The 19,723-nt window shown below is 34.9% G+C and overlaps 1 protein-coding gene across 1 annotated transcript in view; it reads right to left on the reverse strand.

Moving 5' to 3' along the window:
- Nucleotides 1-517: 517 nt before the first annotated feature.
- LOC129217816 (uncharacterized protein CG3556-like) overlaps nt 518-19,723 on the reverse strand; it is a 50,624-nt gene continuing 31,418 nt past the window's right edge. The window contains exons 8-11 of the mRNA XM_054852154.1: nt 13,383-13,572; nt 4,491-4,665; nt 2,396-2,532; nt 518-803 (exon numbers count right to left, since the gene is read on the reverse strand). Of these exons, the coding sequence (XP_054708129.1) occupies nt 613-803; nt 2,396-2,532; nt 4,491-4,665; nt 13,383-13,572 (693 nt within the window). The 3' untranslated portion in view covers nt 518-612. The remainder of the gene's footprint in view (nt 804-2,395; nt 2,533-4,490; nt 4,666-13,382; nt 13,573-19,723) is intronic.

The raw sequence follows: 19,723 nt of genomic DNA on the forward strand, positions 1-19,723 counted from the left end.
AAGTGATATGCTATGAATTTACAAACAACAAAGTGCGAGTAAGAAATATGAAGAGTTCCCTCGATTTCTCCATGATCCCTCATACTCGGACTTGAAGACCATTAGACGACCGGGAGAAGTATACCATTTCAAACAGAAAAATAAATGTTCTAATCGTTCCAGGCGTTTTCTTGTAATCGGGAAGCATAGTACATTAAAAAAATCGGACGAAGTCTGTTAATTAGTAACTGTAAATTAAACTGAAGGCGTCAAGAAATATTCAATCTATAATACTTGTCAAACTTCAAAAACCTAACATCAGTTTTGATATATTTATAAACGAATATATTTTTAATCGTCAATAGAGGGGGGGGGACTTTTTGCCTTCATTTCCCCTTGAATTGAACACTAAATATTTTAAAAACTGAAATATTAAAAAAAAGGGAACACTTTAATGACTAAATAAAGATATTTAATAGGAAAAAAATGTAATAAATTAATTATTTAATAACGGTTCATGTTCAAAAAGCATTCAAGATTTACAGTGCGTTATAGATGTATATTTTATTGACGCTTTGTGTAAAAGCTATTCAGTTCTTGAAGCATACATATTTTTAGAAGAAATGTATAGATTCATTGAATAAGCGAGGCATCGGTGATGTAATCGACAGTAGCATCAGTAAATGGACTTGAAGTGGTTGCTGTGCTGGTTGGAGGTTCAGTTGCAGGCGTCACACTCTGAGTAGTTTCACGATCATCCCAATCTTCATATTTGTACCAAAGGATCAGTTCTTCGTTTTCTCGAATTTTAATATCCACGGGACCTGTTGAACGATTGAGAAATTAACTATTATACCTCCCTGGTTGTATATTTGACAATCACATCTGAACATAACTGACAATTGTATACGTACGGTAAATAAAACGCAACGTTTGAGCATTTTTTAATCACTAAATTCTCAAAACATTGATCTTCTGTATTCGTATACAATTTTTTTTACTGAACCGAAAATTAGACTTTTATTTAGTTAGATCATTAGGGGTACTTGGAACAGAAAGAAGCATCACCACCTTTGGGATGATTGCCAAAACTAAACTGCTTGAAAGTGACCACTTGAAACTTCGCGAAGGCATTGAGAGGGTCCCCAAACATTCCCTACTAGCTGGAACCGTTAACATTCTTTGAAGCAAAAAAAAAAAAGGAACAAAATTTGGAAAAAGTTACTGTTTTACAATTTATGGATGATATTTGTCCTCTTCAGGAGATGCGAAAAGTGCTTCCAAATACTTTTCTTTATCATACGGAATTTATCGAAACATTATTGGTTGGGAAAGAGGGAGGAAGTAAGTTTTCTCTCCTTCGCTAATTTTTGCTGTGTAATACTCAAACTCATCTTTTAGACACAATTGGAGAGCAAAGTTGTTTGCCACAACTATTGAAAATACATCAGTTGGATTTTTTTTCTTTGTATTATTTGAACTTCTTGTAAGGATGTGCTTAAGTTCATGATGCTTACATTTTGAGAAATCTGATAAGTGTATTGCTAGTAATGTTGCTATAAATAGAATTTAATCTCTTATAACTTTCGCTTCTCCGAAAACTGACCGCAGTTGGTACACATACCTTAGTGTTTTATTAAGTGGTTACAGTACCTCAAAAATGATGAAACGATCAAAAATTTTTTTATTGCTTATTTCAAAACTAAAAACTATTCTGAACACAGGGGAAAAGTTTCATTGCTTTAGCTCAAATATTTAAAAAGTTATGTGTGGTTTTAGGCCATGCTCGCTATGTGTTCTTATGCAAAAGAAAAACTTTAAATTGCATTTTCTCGAAGATGGTTTTTTTTGTGTTTTCATGTCATTAGAATCCCTAAGGATTTTTTTCTATTAAAGATACAGCTTTAAAGTAATACTTTTTGCAATTGGGATAACATGTCTGACAAAACTGTGCATTGGATAAGCATTTTATAAATTACTCAAATGTTTAGAGCATGTTAAACCTTTAAAAACCAAAAAAAAAAAAAAAAAAACTTTGATTTTTACATAATTAATCACAGAAAATTTTCTAATAAACTCATAAGCAAATGAATGCACAGATTTTTAGAGATGATTATAGTGATCGTTTAGCAAAAAAAAATTTTTTTAAATTAGTGCAAAAATAAAAAAGCCTTAGAAATTTCATTATTGATTAATAAATAAGTATGCATGTTATGTAAAGTCAGAACAAACAACGTAAGTAGAAGCACAAATTTGTAATTTGTGCTTCTACTTACGTTGTTTGTTCTGACTTTACTATTCAGCACAAAGGTATTGATTTATCTTATGCATGTTATGGTTTCAAAGAAATATAAAATTTACTTTAATTTGAAAAAAATGTTTGAAAGGTACAGTGATTCCTTAACCAAAAACTTACTAGCTTCCAAAAGTTGCGGATCGTTTGATCTTGAACTTCTTTTGTAGACGAACCAGTATAAACCGCTCTCTGGATCATCTTCCAGGTTGAACATCGCGTTGGGGTAAGGCTTCCCATCGAACACATTGTACTCTACCCTAGGAATGAAAGTAAAGAAAGATTTCGTTTTAACGATATGTCAATAAAAATATTACTGTTAAAACACATATTAAATATTTTTTAAAATCATAATACTATTTTTCTCTGTTTTCCGTTTTTTTGTTACTTTAATTTTTTCAGGTTTTATTTTACTGATTTTTTTTTATACTTATGAATTTTGCACTGTGATGAATGTGTGATATGCTGGAAATAAAACAAGTTTGTTTTCCTTTGAAAACCCAAATGACGTCCTGTGAATATTATCTTTTTAGAACTTTACTTTCCCACAACCTAGTCCATTTCGATTTTGCTTGTTTAAACATTTGTAAATGTATTTCAGTCAAGTTACAGAGGAGACACGACTAAAAGAAAAGTTTTGATGAAACAACAAGTCGATCGAAAAGTATTGGTTAATAGACTTTTTATTTTTTTCATGCAGAAGTTAATCAGTTTCCTATAAATAGAAGACAACATACAAGATAACTTTGCCTCTGGACACAAAAGATAAAAATATCATCCAGGGTACCGTTAAGAATCGAACCTAAGACCTCCGGCATAAAAAAGTAAAGTTCTACCACAGAACCTCGGAGACCCTATTGAAAGATTTAAGTCAATAACTAACTACTACAAATGATCGGCGTACATTTTACACTCGAATTGCTCAAATTTGAACAAATGACTAGGGAACATAGCCACTGCTTGCTTCGCTCGCCAAACTTCCTTCGCCGCCTGTAGCGTCTGCCTATGGAACGAAGGCGGGTTGATGTATACCACCTTCGGTGATGCAGTTCGAGCTCCGCCTCCTCCTTACTGCCTGCGAGGCCTGGGCATAAACTCCACATTCGGCGCATTACTTCACGGTGCTCCACCCATTTGCCACCTGTCACTTGGCGACATTTCGCAAAGTTTGGCGACGAACTCGGATAATTGTCACCAAATTTGACGTCACCGATATGACATTTAACGATTTTAATGGTACAGTGTTTCATTTATATCACCGGCACGTTAAAGTTAGATGGATGTGGCAGAGCGGAATTGCTATCTCTGGTTATACTAGATCCATCGGCACCTGTATCGACCTGGAGAATGTTGACAGTCCTGAGGAGATGGGCTTACAGACACACACACACGCACAGAATTTAATTACAGTCGGACCTCCATATATCAAAGTAGCAAATTGCCGGAAAAAAATTCGATATATAGAAAATTCGATATATAGAAACAACCTTATTTTATGGTACAAATCTCCTAAAATACTAAAATTAAAGCTAATTGTTGTGAATGAAACCCAATTTCTAATTTATACGAGCATCGGATGAAATGAAAGTTGATAGTTAAAAATTTAACAGAAATTACATTTTTGCGCCGTCATACATGTTCATTCTTCGGCAGTTAACTTGATCCGCAACATTAGGGGATTTTCGTTTTCAAAATGTAACCAAGAGAAAAGTAAAAAATCAATCTACTTAATTTTAATGATTTTTACTGAAGCTAAAAAGACTAGGAATGACAATCAACAGACAAAAGGGATAACATGAAACTGGTTTTACAGTGTTACTGGTTACAACTAAGGTTTAAAAAAAAAACTTGAGGGAATTTAAGAACTCTAGAACGGAACAACGACCTATCTACACACCCTTCAACCCCAGATTCCTTATGAGTTTCGTAGCAACCTTTAGTGAACGTAATATTCTCCCCTAATCTTCATTTTTCATGAGACAAACAGTCTGAAGTGGAAAAAAAAAAAATCTATGAATGTCTGGAAAAAAATTTCGATGTATAGAGATTTTTTTCGATATATAGAAACAATTTTTCTTTGTGATGAACATAGAAATTTGCTGGGATTTCGATATATAGAAAATTTTGATATGTGGAAGTTCGATATATGGAGGTTCGACTGTATATAGATAATGACAGTTCTCAGTGTTGAGGGGTGACTGTTCAATAATGTTCATACCTAAATCTTGGATCCAGTTTCTGTATAGTTTCCATTACATTATACAGAGTACTTCCAAGAGGAACTTTGAGTTTCCACGTGCGAGCGAAGTCCACATCTTGCCCGACGAAAACGGAGTACTGCACCTGGATCCGCTTACCACCTTGGCTCCGGAATTTCTTCAAAGCTTCTTGCTCTAAAGAGTTTAAAAACATTACTCTACATCACTGAAGAGCTCAAAAATATTAAATACGACTGTGAAACAAATTACTAATTATTTTTATTAATTTAGTATCAGACAATATGTTAATCGCATACTTTATTTCTATACTGATCACCTACAGGGTGGCATGAAAAACAGTACCGAAAGGAAGCGATCGTTGAGGAAAAAAAGACAGCATGCTAAAATAAGATACTTATTTCAGTAAATAAAATATTACGAAGTACAATTGAGGTAGTGAGAAGCAAAGGGATGCAAGTGGAAAAATTAAAAATTTGGAGATAATCAGTACAAATGGTAGGTTACCCCTCCTATGTCTTGGGGCAAGAGATAGTACTAGTAGCCCAGGTAGCTGCTGCTGTATAGCATGATTTAGAAAAAAAAATTAATGAAATCCTACCTAGGACGTAATCTTTACACGCGTTTTACTCAAAACTTGAAAATGTCCACTCACATCCCTTTGCTTGTCACTGCCTCAATTCATATACAAGATGCAAAAATGTCTACTGCCCCGATTGTAGCGTTTTTAAGCCGGGTCCGAAACTGCTCGGGCAACCGAAGGCCCTGTTTATGCAGCTTGATTCATCCCGGCGTCAACCCGGCTTCGCGAAATAAGGCTGTTTTATGCATCCAACCCGGCTTCAAGCAGCGTTCAATGTAGGAGCGAATTCCCTCCACCTACATTGAAGGATTATTGGCGGATTTTTCCCACAGTGCATTGCGTGGTCACGTGTCTCCTCCTCGTGTGTATTTATTTTGGTGTTGTTGTGCGTGTTTTTTTTGCGTTGGTGATTTTGTTTCGAAATTAATTTCTTCTAATTATGGAAAAATCCAACTGCAGCATTCTATGGGATAGCACCGAAACGAAAGCGTAAGGGAACGGGTGATCTCAACAGGGCACGCCTTCACTAGTTCATGCAGAGACTCGCCCCCCAGAGAACGACTGTCGTCTTCGCGTGGATGAAACGACAAATGGTGAGCGTTTGATTGCATTATACCAGTGGCGTAGCCAGGATTCTGATTCGGGGGGGGCCCAGGCGATTTTATCAATGTACTACCAAATTAACTATTTTTCATTAAATCGCGAATTACGTTATTCAAAATAGACTTCATCATGCATTATGCGCATTATAGATTATTACTAATAATTCATTAAAAATCAATAAAAATTAATTGCACTCATATTTGTGGTGCTGGATATTTTCGATGATAAATAACATCAAGATTAATGTAAAGTATGTGGTTTCACATACACAGGCAGTGCCGGATTAAGCCAGCGCGGGGCCCGTAGCAAATGTTTCCAAGGGGCCCTCGTTTTTACATGATATAGTAAAAAATTGTGCACTTCTTCATGGATACGGGAGATGGATTTATAACACGCATGAATACATAAATATGGATATGATTTTAGAGCTTTACGAGGGTTATAACACTTTTTCGACTAATATTGCCCCTCGTCTTTCCCATCACTACATGTTTTTAGCTTTAAATTCCAAAAACGCAATTTTTGAACGATATATAAAAAAAAGGTGGGTCAGGTTCGGGGGCTTGCACCCGGAAAATTTTTGATATTTCAATTCTGAAAACTCATTTTTAACGACTTCTGATGACATTTGGAAGAGAGAAGGTTCAGAGTTCTTTATTCGGAGATTTTTTGAAACTGAAGTTAAAAAACGCGATTGCATCCCATCTTAGGTAAAATTAAAGGGAAAAATTTGGATTTACAGCGACACTCCCCATGCAATTTTTAAAATTGAAATCTTAAAGAAAACTGTTGATTATCTTTAATGATATTGTAGAGAGAGAGAGGGGTGTCCAAGGAAGCCCCATTGGAAAATTTTCAAATTTATTACCCATTATTAATCTAAAAACTAAGTTTTAGGTAGAACATTTTTAGACTCTAAAATGGTAATTTTATACGATTTTTGCTGAGTTTGGGGCGGGGTGGTTAGTTCACGAAAGTCATCCCCTGGAGATTTCTTGAAATCGAAGTGTTGAAAACGTGATTGTAGACCATCGCTGGTTACGTTTGTATGGGATGGAGTTCAGGCACTCTCCAACGCAACCCGGAAAATTTACAAAATTGATGCCTTAAAAGTACATTTTAGCCCATCGTTAACAATGCTGGAGGGAGAGAGGTACAATCCCAAAGAAATTTTTTGAAATTATAGTCCAAAATACGCATTTTTAGATCACCTTAGATGATGTTATAGGAAGGGATCGAGCTTGGGATTTCACCCATGGACATTTTTCAAAACTTGAAGTTCCAGAAAGCAGTTTTAGCGGGTTTTCGATTATGTTCAATAATTTTATCCCTGAAATTTTCTGAAATTTAAGTTCGAATAAAAAATTTTCAGCTTCCTTTGGTGATGCAAAAGAAATGGGTTTGGTTCTGGGCATTGGCAGCAGCTTTTTAGTTCCCTCCCACTCAGAGGAAAATAGTTAAAAACGAGATTTAAAGTCTTTCTTCCACGCACAATTATTTTAGTTCTTCAACAAATTATACTCTATTAACAATTTATTTATTTTGCTCAGCATACGTGTAAACAGTCAAAGAATCTTTTCTTCTCTTTTGTCATGATCTCTTAATTTTGCTCCTTGTAGTGTCGTGAGCGGCGATTTTTGAGGACGACAAACTGACATGAAGTTAAGCGAGCAAAGAGTTTAGGATGGCTAATTATTACCTTTTCAGGACACCAATTTCGAAAGCTTTAAGACGAAAGACACTTTCAAACATTTTCTGGATGGTAACCCTTTCCTCCTTGTCTAATATCGCCCCAAAGAATGTTTTTAGGATTTGTGCTTGGGGAATTTCAAAATCCTCCTTCTCCTGCGTTCCCACCAAAAAAATGCTTAAAGTTGCATTTCAGGCACTAAATTTCGAAGAGAATCCTTGAACCGTCTCGATTAAAAAAAAAATTATAGCCACCTATTTCCCTAGCTTATCCATATTCGGAGGAAATGATCCAAACCACCACTCTTTACCTAAAGTTAGAACTAAAGATAGCATGCGTCTTGAAGATTCCAGTTTCCAACATTTTGTGAAGCAAATCCGTATCCCCCCCCCCTCCCAAAGATAGCCCGATAACATTTCCAGTGATAATCCAAAATCGCGATTTGAAAATTTAAGTTAGAATTTTTTCCAGCTCCTCATCTCTTTCTCTAAACTTCTCACATAGCTTGAAACTTTGTTTTCAGCTATATTATAGGTAGATCCCTCAAACCCTTTCTTCCCAAAGATAGCTTGAAATTGACTTCAGTTTTGAACACAATTTCAGGAAAGAACCCCATCCTCTTTCCTCTACTCTAATCAAACAGCCTAAATTTGCTTTTTTTAGGCTTGAACAGCTGAAAGTTTCAGGAAAGATCCCTAAATCCCTTAAATTTAATAAAATACTTTTTGAAAAAAAAAAATCTAAGAGAAAACTTTATTATCCGTTCTAATAAAACTACCAAACATTGCCTAAAATTGTAATTTTTAGGTCAGTTTTTAAAATTTTCTAACCCAACTGAGATTTTTCTCCTAGCACTAAGAAAGATTAACTAAAATTGCGTTTTAAAACTTCAATTAAGAGAAATTTCTGGAAAGCAATCAGCGATCCCCCACATCCCCTTCGTGCTTCCTCTGACGTGACTAAAGATAGTGTTACCTACCGTCTCTAAATGACGCAAAAAGCCCCCCCCCCTCCCACTTTCCTCTCTGCACCAATGATACTGGTCAACATGGTATTATTCCATAACAAGTCTGCGCCTTAAGGAAAAATATAAAAATTTTAATTTGCTTGAACATTTAGAAAAGTTAGATCTAAATAGAAAAATGTAAACGGGTAAAAGTACGGAAAAGTAGTTTTTTCTGGAATTTTTTTCTCATGGCGCGGGGCCCCCGAAGCGCGGGGCCCGTAGCATTTGCTACTTCTGCTCTATGGCTAATCCGGCCCTGTACACAGGTAGCGCAGTGATACTATATATATATATATATATATATATATATATATATATATATATATATATATATATATATATATATATATATATATATATATATATATATATATATATATATATATATATATATATATATATATATATGTGTGTGTGTGTGTGTGTGCGTGTGTTCCATAAAATTGTTTAAAATCATTTTCATCATGCATTAAATAAAAACTATATTCATGAGTATGTACCCTTGATCAATTGAAACAAGATTAGGATCAAAATTAAATAGTTTAGTTTACTAAGGAAATATCGAGAAGGTTTCATTCAGCAGTTCAATTTTTTTTTTTTTATAATTATTCTTAGAATCCTGTAAGAGATCTAAAGAAAACTTTAGATTTGATATCTAAATTGAAATCTAAAGAAACTAATCTTTTTAATTATCTCATTAGTTAGAGGAGAGCTTACGAAGAAGGAAGCTACGTAAAATAATATTTGTTTAAAAACTAAAATAAACAGAACAGGGGCTATTATGTACCATTAATTACTTCGCTGTTAGTGTAGAATTGGTAAAATATATTTCGAAGAATTTTATGATGCTTAAGAAAAATATTTAGACGTATTTAAATAAAATTTAGGGAAAAGAAACTCACATTAAACTGAATTATAAATATTATGTAATACGTTAATGAATTCTTTTGTTCGTCACTAGATTGTTTTGTCTGAAGTTTTCTCACTCCACTTCCCCAGTAAAAAAAAATAACTGTTTGGTCAAATGTGCAGCTCTATTCATTTTTATTTGAATTGTCGTATGGTTTGTAAAAAAAAAAATTGTGTTTGTTTTTAAATCTGAAAGGTAATTCATTATCAATTATTGAATGGTAAAGCTAACTAGAATTATTAGCTAAACCTAATTTTCGTTTTTGGTACGTTAAACTATTGTATGGCTTCACATCTGCCAGAAAAAAAATTTTGTGTCAATCAACCATTTTTTTTACTTATTCTATTTTTTTTTTTTTTTAGTTTATGTAAATTTTGAATAATGCGGTATCGGCAATAGCAAAATTAGTTACTTGTTAAAACGATACTTAAAAAAAAAAAAGTCATTTTGTCAACTATTTGCAAATAAGGAGTACAAAAATTGCGAACTTAGAGGGACAAAACCAAACTCTCATTCTTAAGAATGAAATATGATAAAATAATTAAATTCAAAATAAATAAATAAATAAAAAGCTCAATAATTATAAACAGTCGGTTTTTTTTAAAAATTAAAGAATCTTTTTCCTTATCCTCAAGCATAACTGCAAAATGTTTTATTCGTGACAATCTTGATGGGATATGCATTTTTCAATGTAAAAGTAGCTAAAACAATAAATCTCCTCTCGAAATTTAACATATGATTTTTTTCTTGAAACCAAATCCCCCCCCCCAACCCCTTCTTTTTTAAGAATAACAGCAATGAAATGTGAAATAAAAAGTTAGCAGTTCATAAAATATTGCAGGATAATTTACCTCATTTATTTGTAGAATCCATCAAAAATTTCTCTTTGTACACACTTTTTCCTTCTGAACTGAAAGAGAACTTGAACGTACAGCGGAATCAAAAATAAAACTTGCGTTTAGGTAGAGAACCGAAAACGGACTGGTTCTTATCCCACTGCATCCAAATAAATTTCTGCCTTCCGTTATTGTAAAGTGATTAAACTAATGTTTTCTGAAAAACGATCCCTCTCCACTGGATACTTTTTGTAGATGCTTCGGGACAAAAAGACCGAGCCAAGAAGGAACAATTTGGAAGTTTTATTAGGCATCAATCTTCAAGGGAAAGTGTCAATGGATTTCTGTGACAAGTTGTTGTCGATTTGGGTAATTTGCGCTTTCATAAGAGCCGAAAGCACTTCCATGGTAGGGGCAGGGTCCGTATTGTGGTCTGGTGATTAGTACAATCTGTTTTGTATTGTCCAGCTCGAGGACAGAGTGCGGGTGGCGCAGACAATCTGACAGATAACTGGGCAGTAAAACTGGGCCATTATCAATCTAGACGCCGTCATTCCTGGAGCATACATTGCATAAAGGGCCCCGTTGTTTACAATAGAAGACTGAAGAATCCGCTTTAGGGCCCTTCTACACTACACTGGACTGGTAGTACGCAGTACGCCAGGCTAGACCGATTAAGAATCCCCATCATCAGACGGGGGGGGGGGGGTCAACAAGTCATCCGACAAGATCCAGTACGGATAGCTCAGGCGACTTGAAGCGCTGATATCAAAGGCGTAGCACTTTAAATTTTGTCCTTCCTAGCCTTGGTTTCTCGGAGATTCGGGAGGGAGGACTTTAGGTGGGGATAATTGCCTCCTCTCTTCTTGACTTACAGAAACATAATGTACTTTGTTCGTGTCTGGTATTAGTTTTTTTTTTTTTTTTTTTTTGCATCCTCCTCCCCCCCCCCGTCTACACTGCTGTCATACAAAGAATTTTTTTTAACCAACTTTTTCACCACGAAAAAGTTGGTTTAAAAAATCATTTTTACATGAAATATTACTATGTCGATAACGAAAATTTCGGGGGGGGGGGGCGGGCCCGGTGGGCCCCCCCCTGGCTACGCCACTGCATTATACATACAGCGAAATTCAGGTGGCACGGGAAAGAATGCCCCCTCCCCCCTATAGAGTCTGTACCTAAATCCGTGCGACATATTGTTTTGCGGAACATCTATGTTAGAATCATTGAAAAAACCTCTTGATTCACTGGAGTACCAGGAATCGGCCATCAGAAGTGAGCACGGTGCACTTGTTGGTTCCGACGCACTCCAGAGAGTTATACAGTGTTGCAAAAACGGTTTACTTATAACTCTATAGTCGGGGACGGTAGACGTTTCGAGTATCTTGTGTATTAAATGATCTTTGTTTCTTTACTCAATAAACAGAGAATCGCTCTATATGAATGCAAATATCCTGATAGTCTGACAACACGCAAAAATTACCTACCCTCGTTCAGCAGACATCAAGACATAATTAATTAAAGTCTGCAGAAATTTTAAGAAAAGCGCCGAATTTGAAGTCTTGGTGAGAAATTTACCACGCAATTCCACCATCTGCATCCATCTACACGAGATCAATAAATTAAAATTTTATTCATCCAGAAAGATGTTTTACAATGCTCTTTAGATTTCTCCTTATTAAAAAAAAACTATTATATTATCGTTGGGGAGTTCAAAAATGGTGCGACGGCAAATAACAGTCCAATATTCTAAAGATTATAGGACATTCTGATATTTAAGTAACGTGCAGGCAGATATAATAGTTAAAAAAGACACTCAAATAATTTATTAGCCAGTAACTTACACAGGAAAAACACCGCCAGCTCAGTCATTCCAGCCGAAGACTGCAGTTTCGTGCTTATTAGCACTCATCAGCCCGGCTTAGGAAGTGACTGATCTGGAGGTGGAAAACCTCTTAAGGAAGCCAAGAGTGCCAAACAAACTGGTGGCTAATATAGAATTAGCACTGACCAGACGAGTGACCAAATCAATGGTTTAGTTCAACTCGAAGATTGAAGGTAAGGCATGGTAATTTCAGTAAGTTTCTGAAATTACCACTTGGTAACTTTCTGAAATCAGTAACTTACAGCTCGTATCATTAAAAAACTATTAAACATTTCTACCCAGAATATCCATAGATGCCATTAGGCCCCACACGCTACAGCCTGGGCTGAAAAAGATACAAAAATCCTACTAACAGGAAATCTGCAAGCATTGCTCACTTCTCGCATTTCATTAAAAAGTGAAGTTACATGAACTACCGCATTAGGATTGGAAATAGTTTTAAAATTTAGGGCTGGGGTTGGAGGATGACTCCCAAAACTTCCATCGCAGCTAATTGACTCTAAACAGATACCTTTTCTTTCGATGTCACAGATGAGCGATGTAAAACAACAAAAGTCAGATAACATAAAACTGAATTTTTGCTTCCTTACAACTTATATTTAACAAAGAAATTTCATTTTTTCTGATTCTTTCAAATACATTTATTTGAATTAAAACGTTTCACTCGTAACTTTCGCGGTCACTTAAAATCAAACCTTTAAACTAGCACGAACATAATTTGTTAAATGTCTTGAAATGATTTTCTTTTTACAGCCAAAATGCTACCCTGTTACTGCATTTGTTTCGAAACTGCACCTTAATTCTATTAACAAATGCTCATCAAAGTGAAACTAATCAATACAAATTTAAAACATAAATGAAGCTACTATTAAAACATTTATTGGGGGGGGGGGGCAACTAAATGATTGTTTAAAACGTCTCTACTCATCTTAAGTTTAACGACCTGCCTTTAATAATAATATTTAAAATTCAAATAGCAGCATTTCTAAAGGTCTCAGAGTATAAAAATTTAGAGTTTCTTTGAAAATGGTTGCTGATTGCGTTCCTGTTTTTTGACTGATAAGACGTAGACATATGCGTATGAAAAGTTACCTGTCATTTCTGAGTTCTGACCATGACTGGTATTGAGTCCGACGAGACTGTTGTTGCTCAGGGCCGGCAGGATATAATAAGATTCTAGGAAAGTTCCTGTTTTTTGACTGATAAGACGTAGACATATGCGTATGAAAAGAAACCTGTCATTTCTGAGTTCTGACAATGACTGATATTGAGCCCGACGAGACTGTTGTTGCTCAGAGCCGGCAGGATATAATAAGATTCTAGGAAAGTTCCTGTTTTTTGACTGATAAGACGTAGACATATGCGTATGAAAAGTTACCTGTCATTTCTGAGTTCTGACAGTGACTGGTATTGAGTCCGACGAGACTGTTGTTGCTCAGGGCCGGCAGGATATAATAAGATTCCAGGAAAGTTGGGAAAGCTCCATCACTTTTTTGTTGCTGTAAAATCGCTTTTACGGCTGCTTCGTAATCGAAATCTGAACGGGAACTATTGGTAGCAGTCAACACCTTTATCAATAAAAATTTAATCTTACATTTTAGAAACTAAGAGGTAATAAACAAAGTGACTATCTCATGAACTTTTCATTACATGAAATTTAACAAATTAGCAATTGTTTACTTATAAATATTTTTTATTAATACTAAAATTTAAGATTAAGTATTGAATGAAACTCATATTTTCCGACATTTTTAGTTGTTATACGTTACCGCCCTTCCACCTCCAGCTCAATCAATTCCTAAACCTGGCTGACAAGTGCTAATAAGCACGAAACTGCAGTCTTCGGCTGGAATGACGGAGTTGGCGGTGTACAGTCGAACCTCCATAGATCGAACTTCCACATATCGAAATTTTCTATGTATCGAAATCCCAGCAAATTTCTATGTTCATTATATAGAAAAATTGTTTCTATATATCGAAAAAATCTCTATACATCGAAATTTTTTTCGAGACATTCGTAGATTTTTTTTCCACTATAAACTGTTTGTCTGATGAAAAATGAAGGTTAGAGGAGAAAATTACGTTCACTAAAGGTTGCTACGGAGCTCATAAGAAATCTGGCCTTGAATGGTGTGTAGTTAAGTGGTTGTTCCGTTCTGAAGTTCTTAAATTCCCTCAAGATTATTTCAAAACTTAGCTGTAACCAGTAACACCGTAAAATCAGTTTCAAATTATCCCTTTTGTTTGTTGATTATCATTTCTAGTTTTCTCATCTTCAGTAAAAATCATTCAAGTTAAGTAGATTGATTTTTTGCTTTTCTCTTGATCACATTGTTAAAACGAAAATCCCCTAATGCTGCGATCAAGTTGAATTGCCGAAGAATATGAAGATGTATGGTTGGCGTAAAAATGTAATTTCTGTTAATTTTTTAATCATTAACTTTCATTTAATCCGATACTCGTATAAATAATAAATTGGGGTTCATACACGAAAATTAGCTTTTATTTTAATATTTTAGGATACTTTTATGATAAAATAAGATCGTTTCCATATATCGTAATTTCTATGTATCGATTTTTTTCCGGCAATTTGCTACTTCGATATATGGAGGTCCGACTGTATTTCATGTATTTTTAGTTCACTTTGAATGCAAAGTTGCATTTATAGATATGTCAGTGAATTTGGCTTCATATGTCGATCCTAAATAATTTTATATGTTATGATCTTCAAACAATTTCTGTTTACCATATACATTTCTAATGAAAGTTTTCTGTGAAAACATTACACTTACCTTACAAGGTGCGACTTTTATAACCATGAGTCATATGAAAGGATATTTCAATTGCTTCTTTAAACGCAATTATTGAGGTCCTGGTTTATACGAAAACTTGGGGAATCCATTTTGCTGACCGAAACAAATATTTTAGCATCTAAGGAAATTGGGTGAATCCCATTCAACGTTTATTTTATTTTTATTTAAACCCCACCAATCACCACGTATCAACCTCGGTGAGGGTTTAACAGGATGTGGTGACTGGGGAGAACAGAACAGATCACGAGCGACACTCGCTGGAACATTTTTGAAAATTACAAAAACCAATAACAATAATAAGATAACAAACAATAAAAGAACTAAATAATAAGAACTAATATACAAGTGAAGAAGCTAAATAAGACTGGGATGGCTGGTAAATACAATGTAAACGGCAATTTCGAAAGTTTTTAGGCTGGATATTTAAAGTCATCTGCTTGAGATATCAGAAGCGACATTATTTTATGGATATTCTTGCGTGAAACTGGATGAGATAGAATGTGTGAAATATTTTTGGAGAAAGAAAAGTTGGAATTGTAAGTGCAATGGAAAGAGCTGGTCAGAGGACAGTTGAATATGTAATGTTCAGGAGTTCCAGGTTGACTGCATACACATAAAGGTGAGCTAATTAACTTAAGTCTGTGTATAGATACGATGGAAATGGTCCATGTGCACTGAGAAATTGTACTTCTACTAGATGTTTGCAGCGTTGTTTTAGTTTTACTTTTGGCAGGAAATCATGAACTCTCCGACCAGTTTCTGCAGTGTCCCAGATTTCCTGCCAATTTTGAAGAAGTTCAGGCCAGAGGAGATATTTGAGGGAAGATTTTGGTGGAGGAATTTTATAGACGAATGGATGTGTAAGAGTCATTGCTGAGGTTTTAGCTAAAAAGTCGGCTCGTTCATTGCCGAAGTCCGTTCAACGTTTAGTCAGGCTTTGGTAAGCAGTTCTTTGGCCTTGGAAGAGCTCATTTTTGTTTGGATTGGAAAAAAAGAAATTGATGAACACAACGCCAAAAACCGATAGCGGCAACTTCTCTTCCCTGTTTTAACAAATGATATAGTTTAATGCTCAACCGATTGGAGGTAAACTTATCAGAGCCAGACCATACATTACTTTTCATTCTCCTTGCGAATTTATCTTTGCCAGAGCTATTTTCATTGAGCTGTGATAATACGCAAATCAAACAAACATTTAACAAAATTGATCTGCACAAAGTGGACTGTAATGCTGTACGCCAAACTGGTTACATTCAGGCGAGAGCAACATATGCTTCCAGACACACTGAACTTTCACCACTCAATCTTTTTACCAGGGCTGCGGAGTAGGAAAGAAAATGGCCGACTCTGACTCCTGAATTTTAAAACATCCGACTCTGGTTTCATTTATCCATTTATTTATTATTATTTTTCTAATTTCCCCCTTCATGGGAAGGGGAAAAATTCCTAAGAAGAGATTGAAATATTAATTTCTTTTTCTGAAATTTTTGCGTTGCACTTTATTGTAAATAAAGGGTGTCCCAAAATTAACGCAAGATTTGAATTTGCCACCATTTTTTCCATAAATTGTTGGCAGCCATGAAAAAAGAACAATTTGACAGTTAAGAGTTTAGGGTTAGTAAAAATGGGGTATTATTGTACCATACAGCTAGAGAGAGTGAAACATTTCAATTACTGCATAAGGCATTTCCTAGTCGCGTACTCTCTCATTTCGGTGATCAGAATTGGCACCCTAGATCGTGTGATTTAACATTTTTAAATTTCTTCTTATGGGGTTATTTGAATTCAAAGGTCAACAAGCCCACAACCACCCGTGCATTACCGTGTTGCGATACCGAGCGCCAATAACAGTAACTTCTTGACCAGCATCAAATTTCATTATTTTTGAAACAATTGTTCAATAATGAAAGCGCGATCTTGTATCGTATAACACTCCGTTTTTGATTACCCTAAACTCTCAGCTGTCAAATTATTCTTTTTTCAGGGTTGCCAACCATTTATTGCAAAAATGGCGGCAAATTCAAATCTTGCGTTAATTTTGGGACACCCTTTATTAGATGCATACAACGTCAGAAATTCAATTTTAAAATAAAATTATTCCAATTGTTGCAGTTTTAAAAGTGAGATTACTTAAAAACCCCATTTTTCAAAGAAAAGGGAAAAGGATTAATTGCCCCCCCCCTTAATGTTCAACAAGTTGATGTTGATCAACTCGTGTGCTTTTAATTTGTGAAAGCTATAACTTGAGAGAGAAAAAAAAAGCTTTTTTTGCGAGGTCAAAAAACCTTTCTTGAGAGTGGGCGGTCCTCAACGGTTGACACACATGTGGTGGTTCCCAGTCCACATTGGGTAAAACCTCACATTAGTTTCAGAGTTTATAACAAATGTAAATACTTTCATTCTGAAAAATATCCCCAACAAATCCTAAATTACATTTCATCTACAATATTTCAACGATTATAGGGCACATATATGTCTGGAGCAAATTTTACACAAAATGCGGCGACATACTTTTTTGTACGAATAGATTTTACTACCTGTATTTCTTCTGCGCTCAATTTTTTTTTTAATTTTGTTCGCTGCTTTAAACCTTAATATGAAGATTTTAAGATTAACTGCAACCGAGCGTTGTAACCGAAAAAATTACATTATTATTTTATTTCGTACTTTTAGTGAGAACCAAGCTCATAGATTTATTCTTCAGATTAAAAAACATATAGATTTTATTGGATCTTTTCGATTCGCGCTTTCGCACCAACACTTATTTGAATTTCTCGAACACCCTCAGAAGTTCAGAAGTTTCTTTCTGAACTACGGGTCTCAACTTGCTCAAGGGATACATTCCTTTTACTATTTTATAATTGCGATCGAAGTAAATTTGAAAGTGATTGCTTAGAAAACGTTAGGTTAAAAAAAAATAATTTGAATTTTGACCTCTTGAATTCAAATTATGTTTTTCGCAATCACGAGTGTGTGTGTGTGTATAAGCGTGTGTATTTATGTGTGTAGGAGGTATGTGTATGTGTGTGTAGGCATGTGTGTGTAGGCATGTGTGTGTATGTCTGTGTGCAGGCATGAGTGTGTGGGTAGTTGTGTGTAGGTGTGTGTGTATACGTATGTGTCTGGGTGTGTGTATGTGTTTGTGTGTGTATGTGTTTGTGTATGTGTGTAGGCGTATGTATGTGTGTGTATGCGTTTGTGTGTACGTGCGTTTATGTATGCGTGTAAGTGTAGGATATGGACGCAACGTGGAGACGGCTTTCGCTATAGGAGCAGCATAGTGAGAAGCCGGTCGACGGTGGTGTTGCAGATGGTGCTGCTGGTGGGAAAATAAAATGATAGGACGCCAAAACAGTCAAATGAAAGCAATAAGCAATCGTGATTGCTCAAAAAAAAGATTGTGCTGACAGTTGCTAATAGTCAAAGAAAGTTAAACAGCAAGCAAACTAGGGAACGGCGTAGGCAGTCTATTTCAGAAAGTTCGACAATAAGGCAGCTGGTTGCCAATGACAGTTATAAACAATTAATCGAACTGATTGGTACTCAGGTCATAAAAAAGGCAAGGAGAGTTAGTGAATATTAAATTAAAACAAGAAGTTCCGTCTAGAACTAAACGAGCCTACTTTCCCGTACACGCATACTACTTTCTAGTACCTGATCAATATTCTCAAGAATAGCTAAAATCGCAAATTGTTTCAAACATATTTTTTAAATATTTTAAGCTGATTTCTAGGAATAAAATATTCCTTACTCATCTAAAAAATTAGATGCGTTAAAAAAAAAATTAAATAAACGAACAAGTAAAATAGTAGCACCTTTTAAACAAGGCAGCTAATACACTTTTTTCCATAAAAAAAAACAAAAAAAACTTTAACACTTCAAAACGAAAAAAGAATATTTAAAATTAATAATCTCATTAAAATAAATGCATCATATCAAAAAAAAATCGTTTCTTTTTCAGCTGTTGCTGAAAATAATTTTTTAAATGAATTAATGCACTTACCAAAATAAATAAAAACAATAAAATGTCAACTTAAAGAAATAATTTTCACTGTTAAAAAAAAAAATCGTCTGCGCATATCTTTATGTAGAAACATAAATGACTTCGAGTCTATCCGCCGAAAACTGAATACCTAATTAATACTTTAGCGTGAAAATAAAAACAAGTCATATTAACAATAATTATTTCACAGTTAAAACCATAGCTGTGGAGTTGGAGTCAATCTCATTTTGAGATAAAGGAGTCGAAGTCGAATATCCAAGAATCGGAGTCAGTCATTTGTCCTCCGTGTATAAATTTTTACCTACGAAGTCAGAGTCGAAGTCGAGAAGTCGGAGTCCGATTAATTATCGGGCACAGGAGTCGGAGTCCCCCGGAGTCAGGTACCCCTCTATTCTCTATTCTAGTCGGAGTCTCAAGTTTGTCGTAAAGAGCTATTTCCAACAAAATTTGTTTGAAGTAAATCCGCCTTCAAGTACGGAATCTGCAATGACTTGCAGTTTCCCCGCAGGCGCTAATGTTAATTGATTTTAACTGTTCAAAATTGAACGGAAAATCGTACAAATCAAAAAGATATTTTATATACAAATTTATGGCCTTGAATTTCGCTGTAGGCGCTAATGTTGTTTTTTTGAACTGTTCAAAATTGAAGAAAAAATAGTTCAAATCAAAAAATGAAATATAGTAATGAGGTGTCCTCGCCGAGATCTTTCGAGGAAAAAAAAATTTTTTCGAATCGGACTGTTCACTCAAAAGTTATTAGGGGGAACAGACAGACTGACCGACAGACAAAATGGTTAGCTCAAAACTTTGCTGTGAATAAATAAATCATGTAATTTTTGCCGTGAGAATATAGATCGAATATACTTTAGATTTAAAAAATGTTGTTGTGAGCAAATTTTCATT

The sequence above is a fragment of the Uloborus diversus genome, chromosome 2 (genome assembly GCF_026930045.1).
Source record: "Uloborus diversus isolate 005 chromosome 2, Udiv.v.3.1, whole genome shotgun sequence".
Lineage (NCBI taxonomy): Eukaryota > Metazoa > Arthropoda > Arachnida > Araneae > Uloboridae > Uloborus > Uloborus diversus.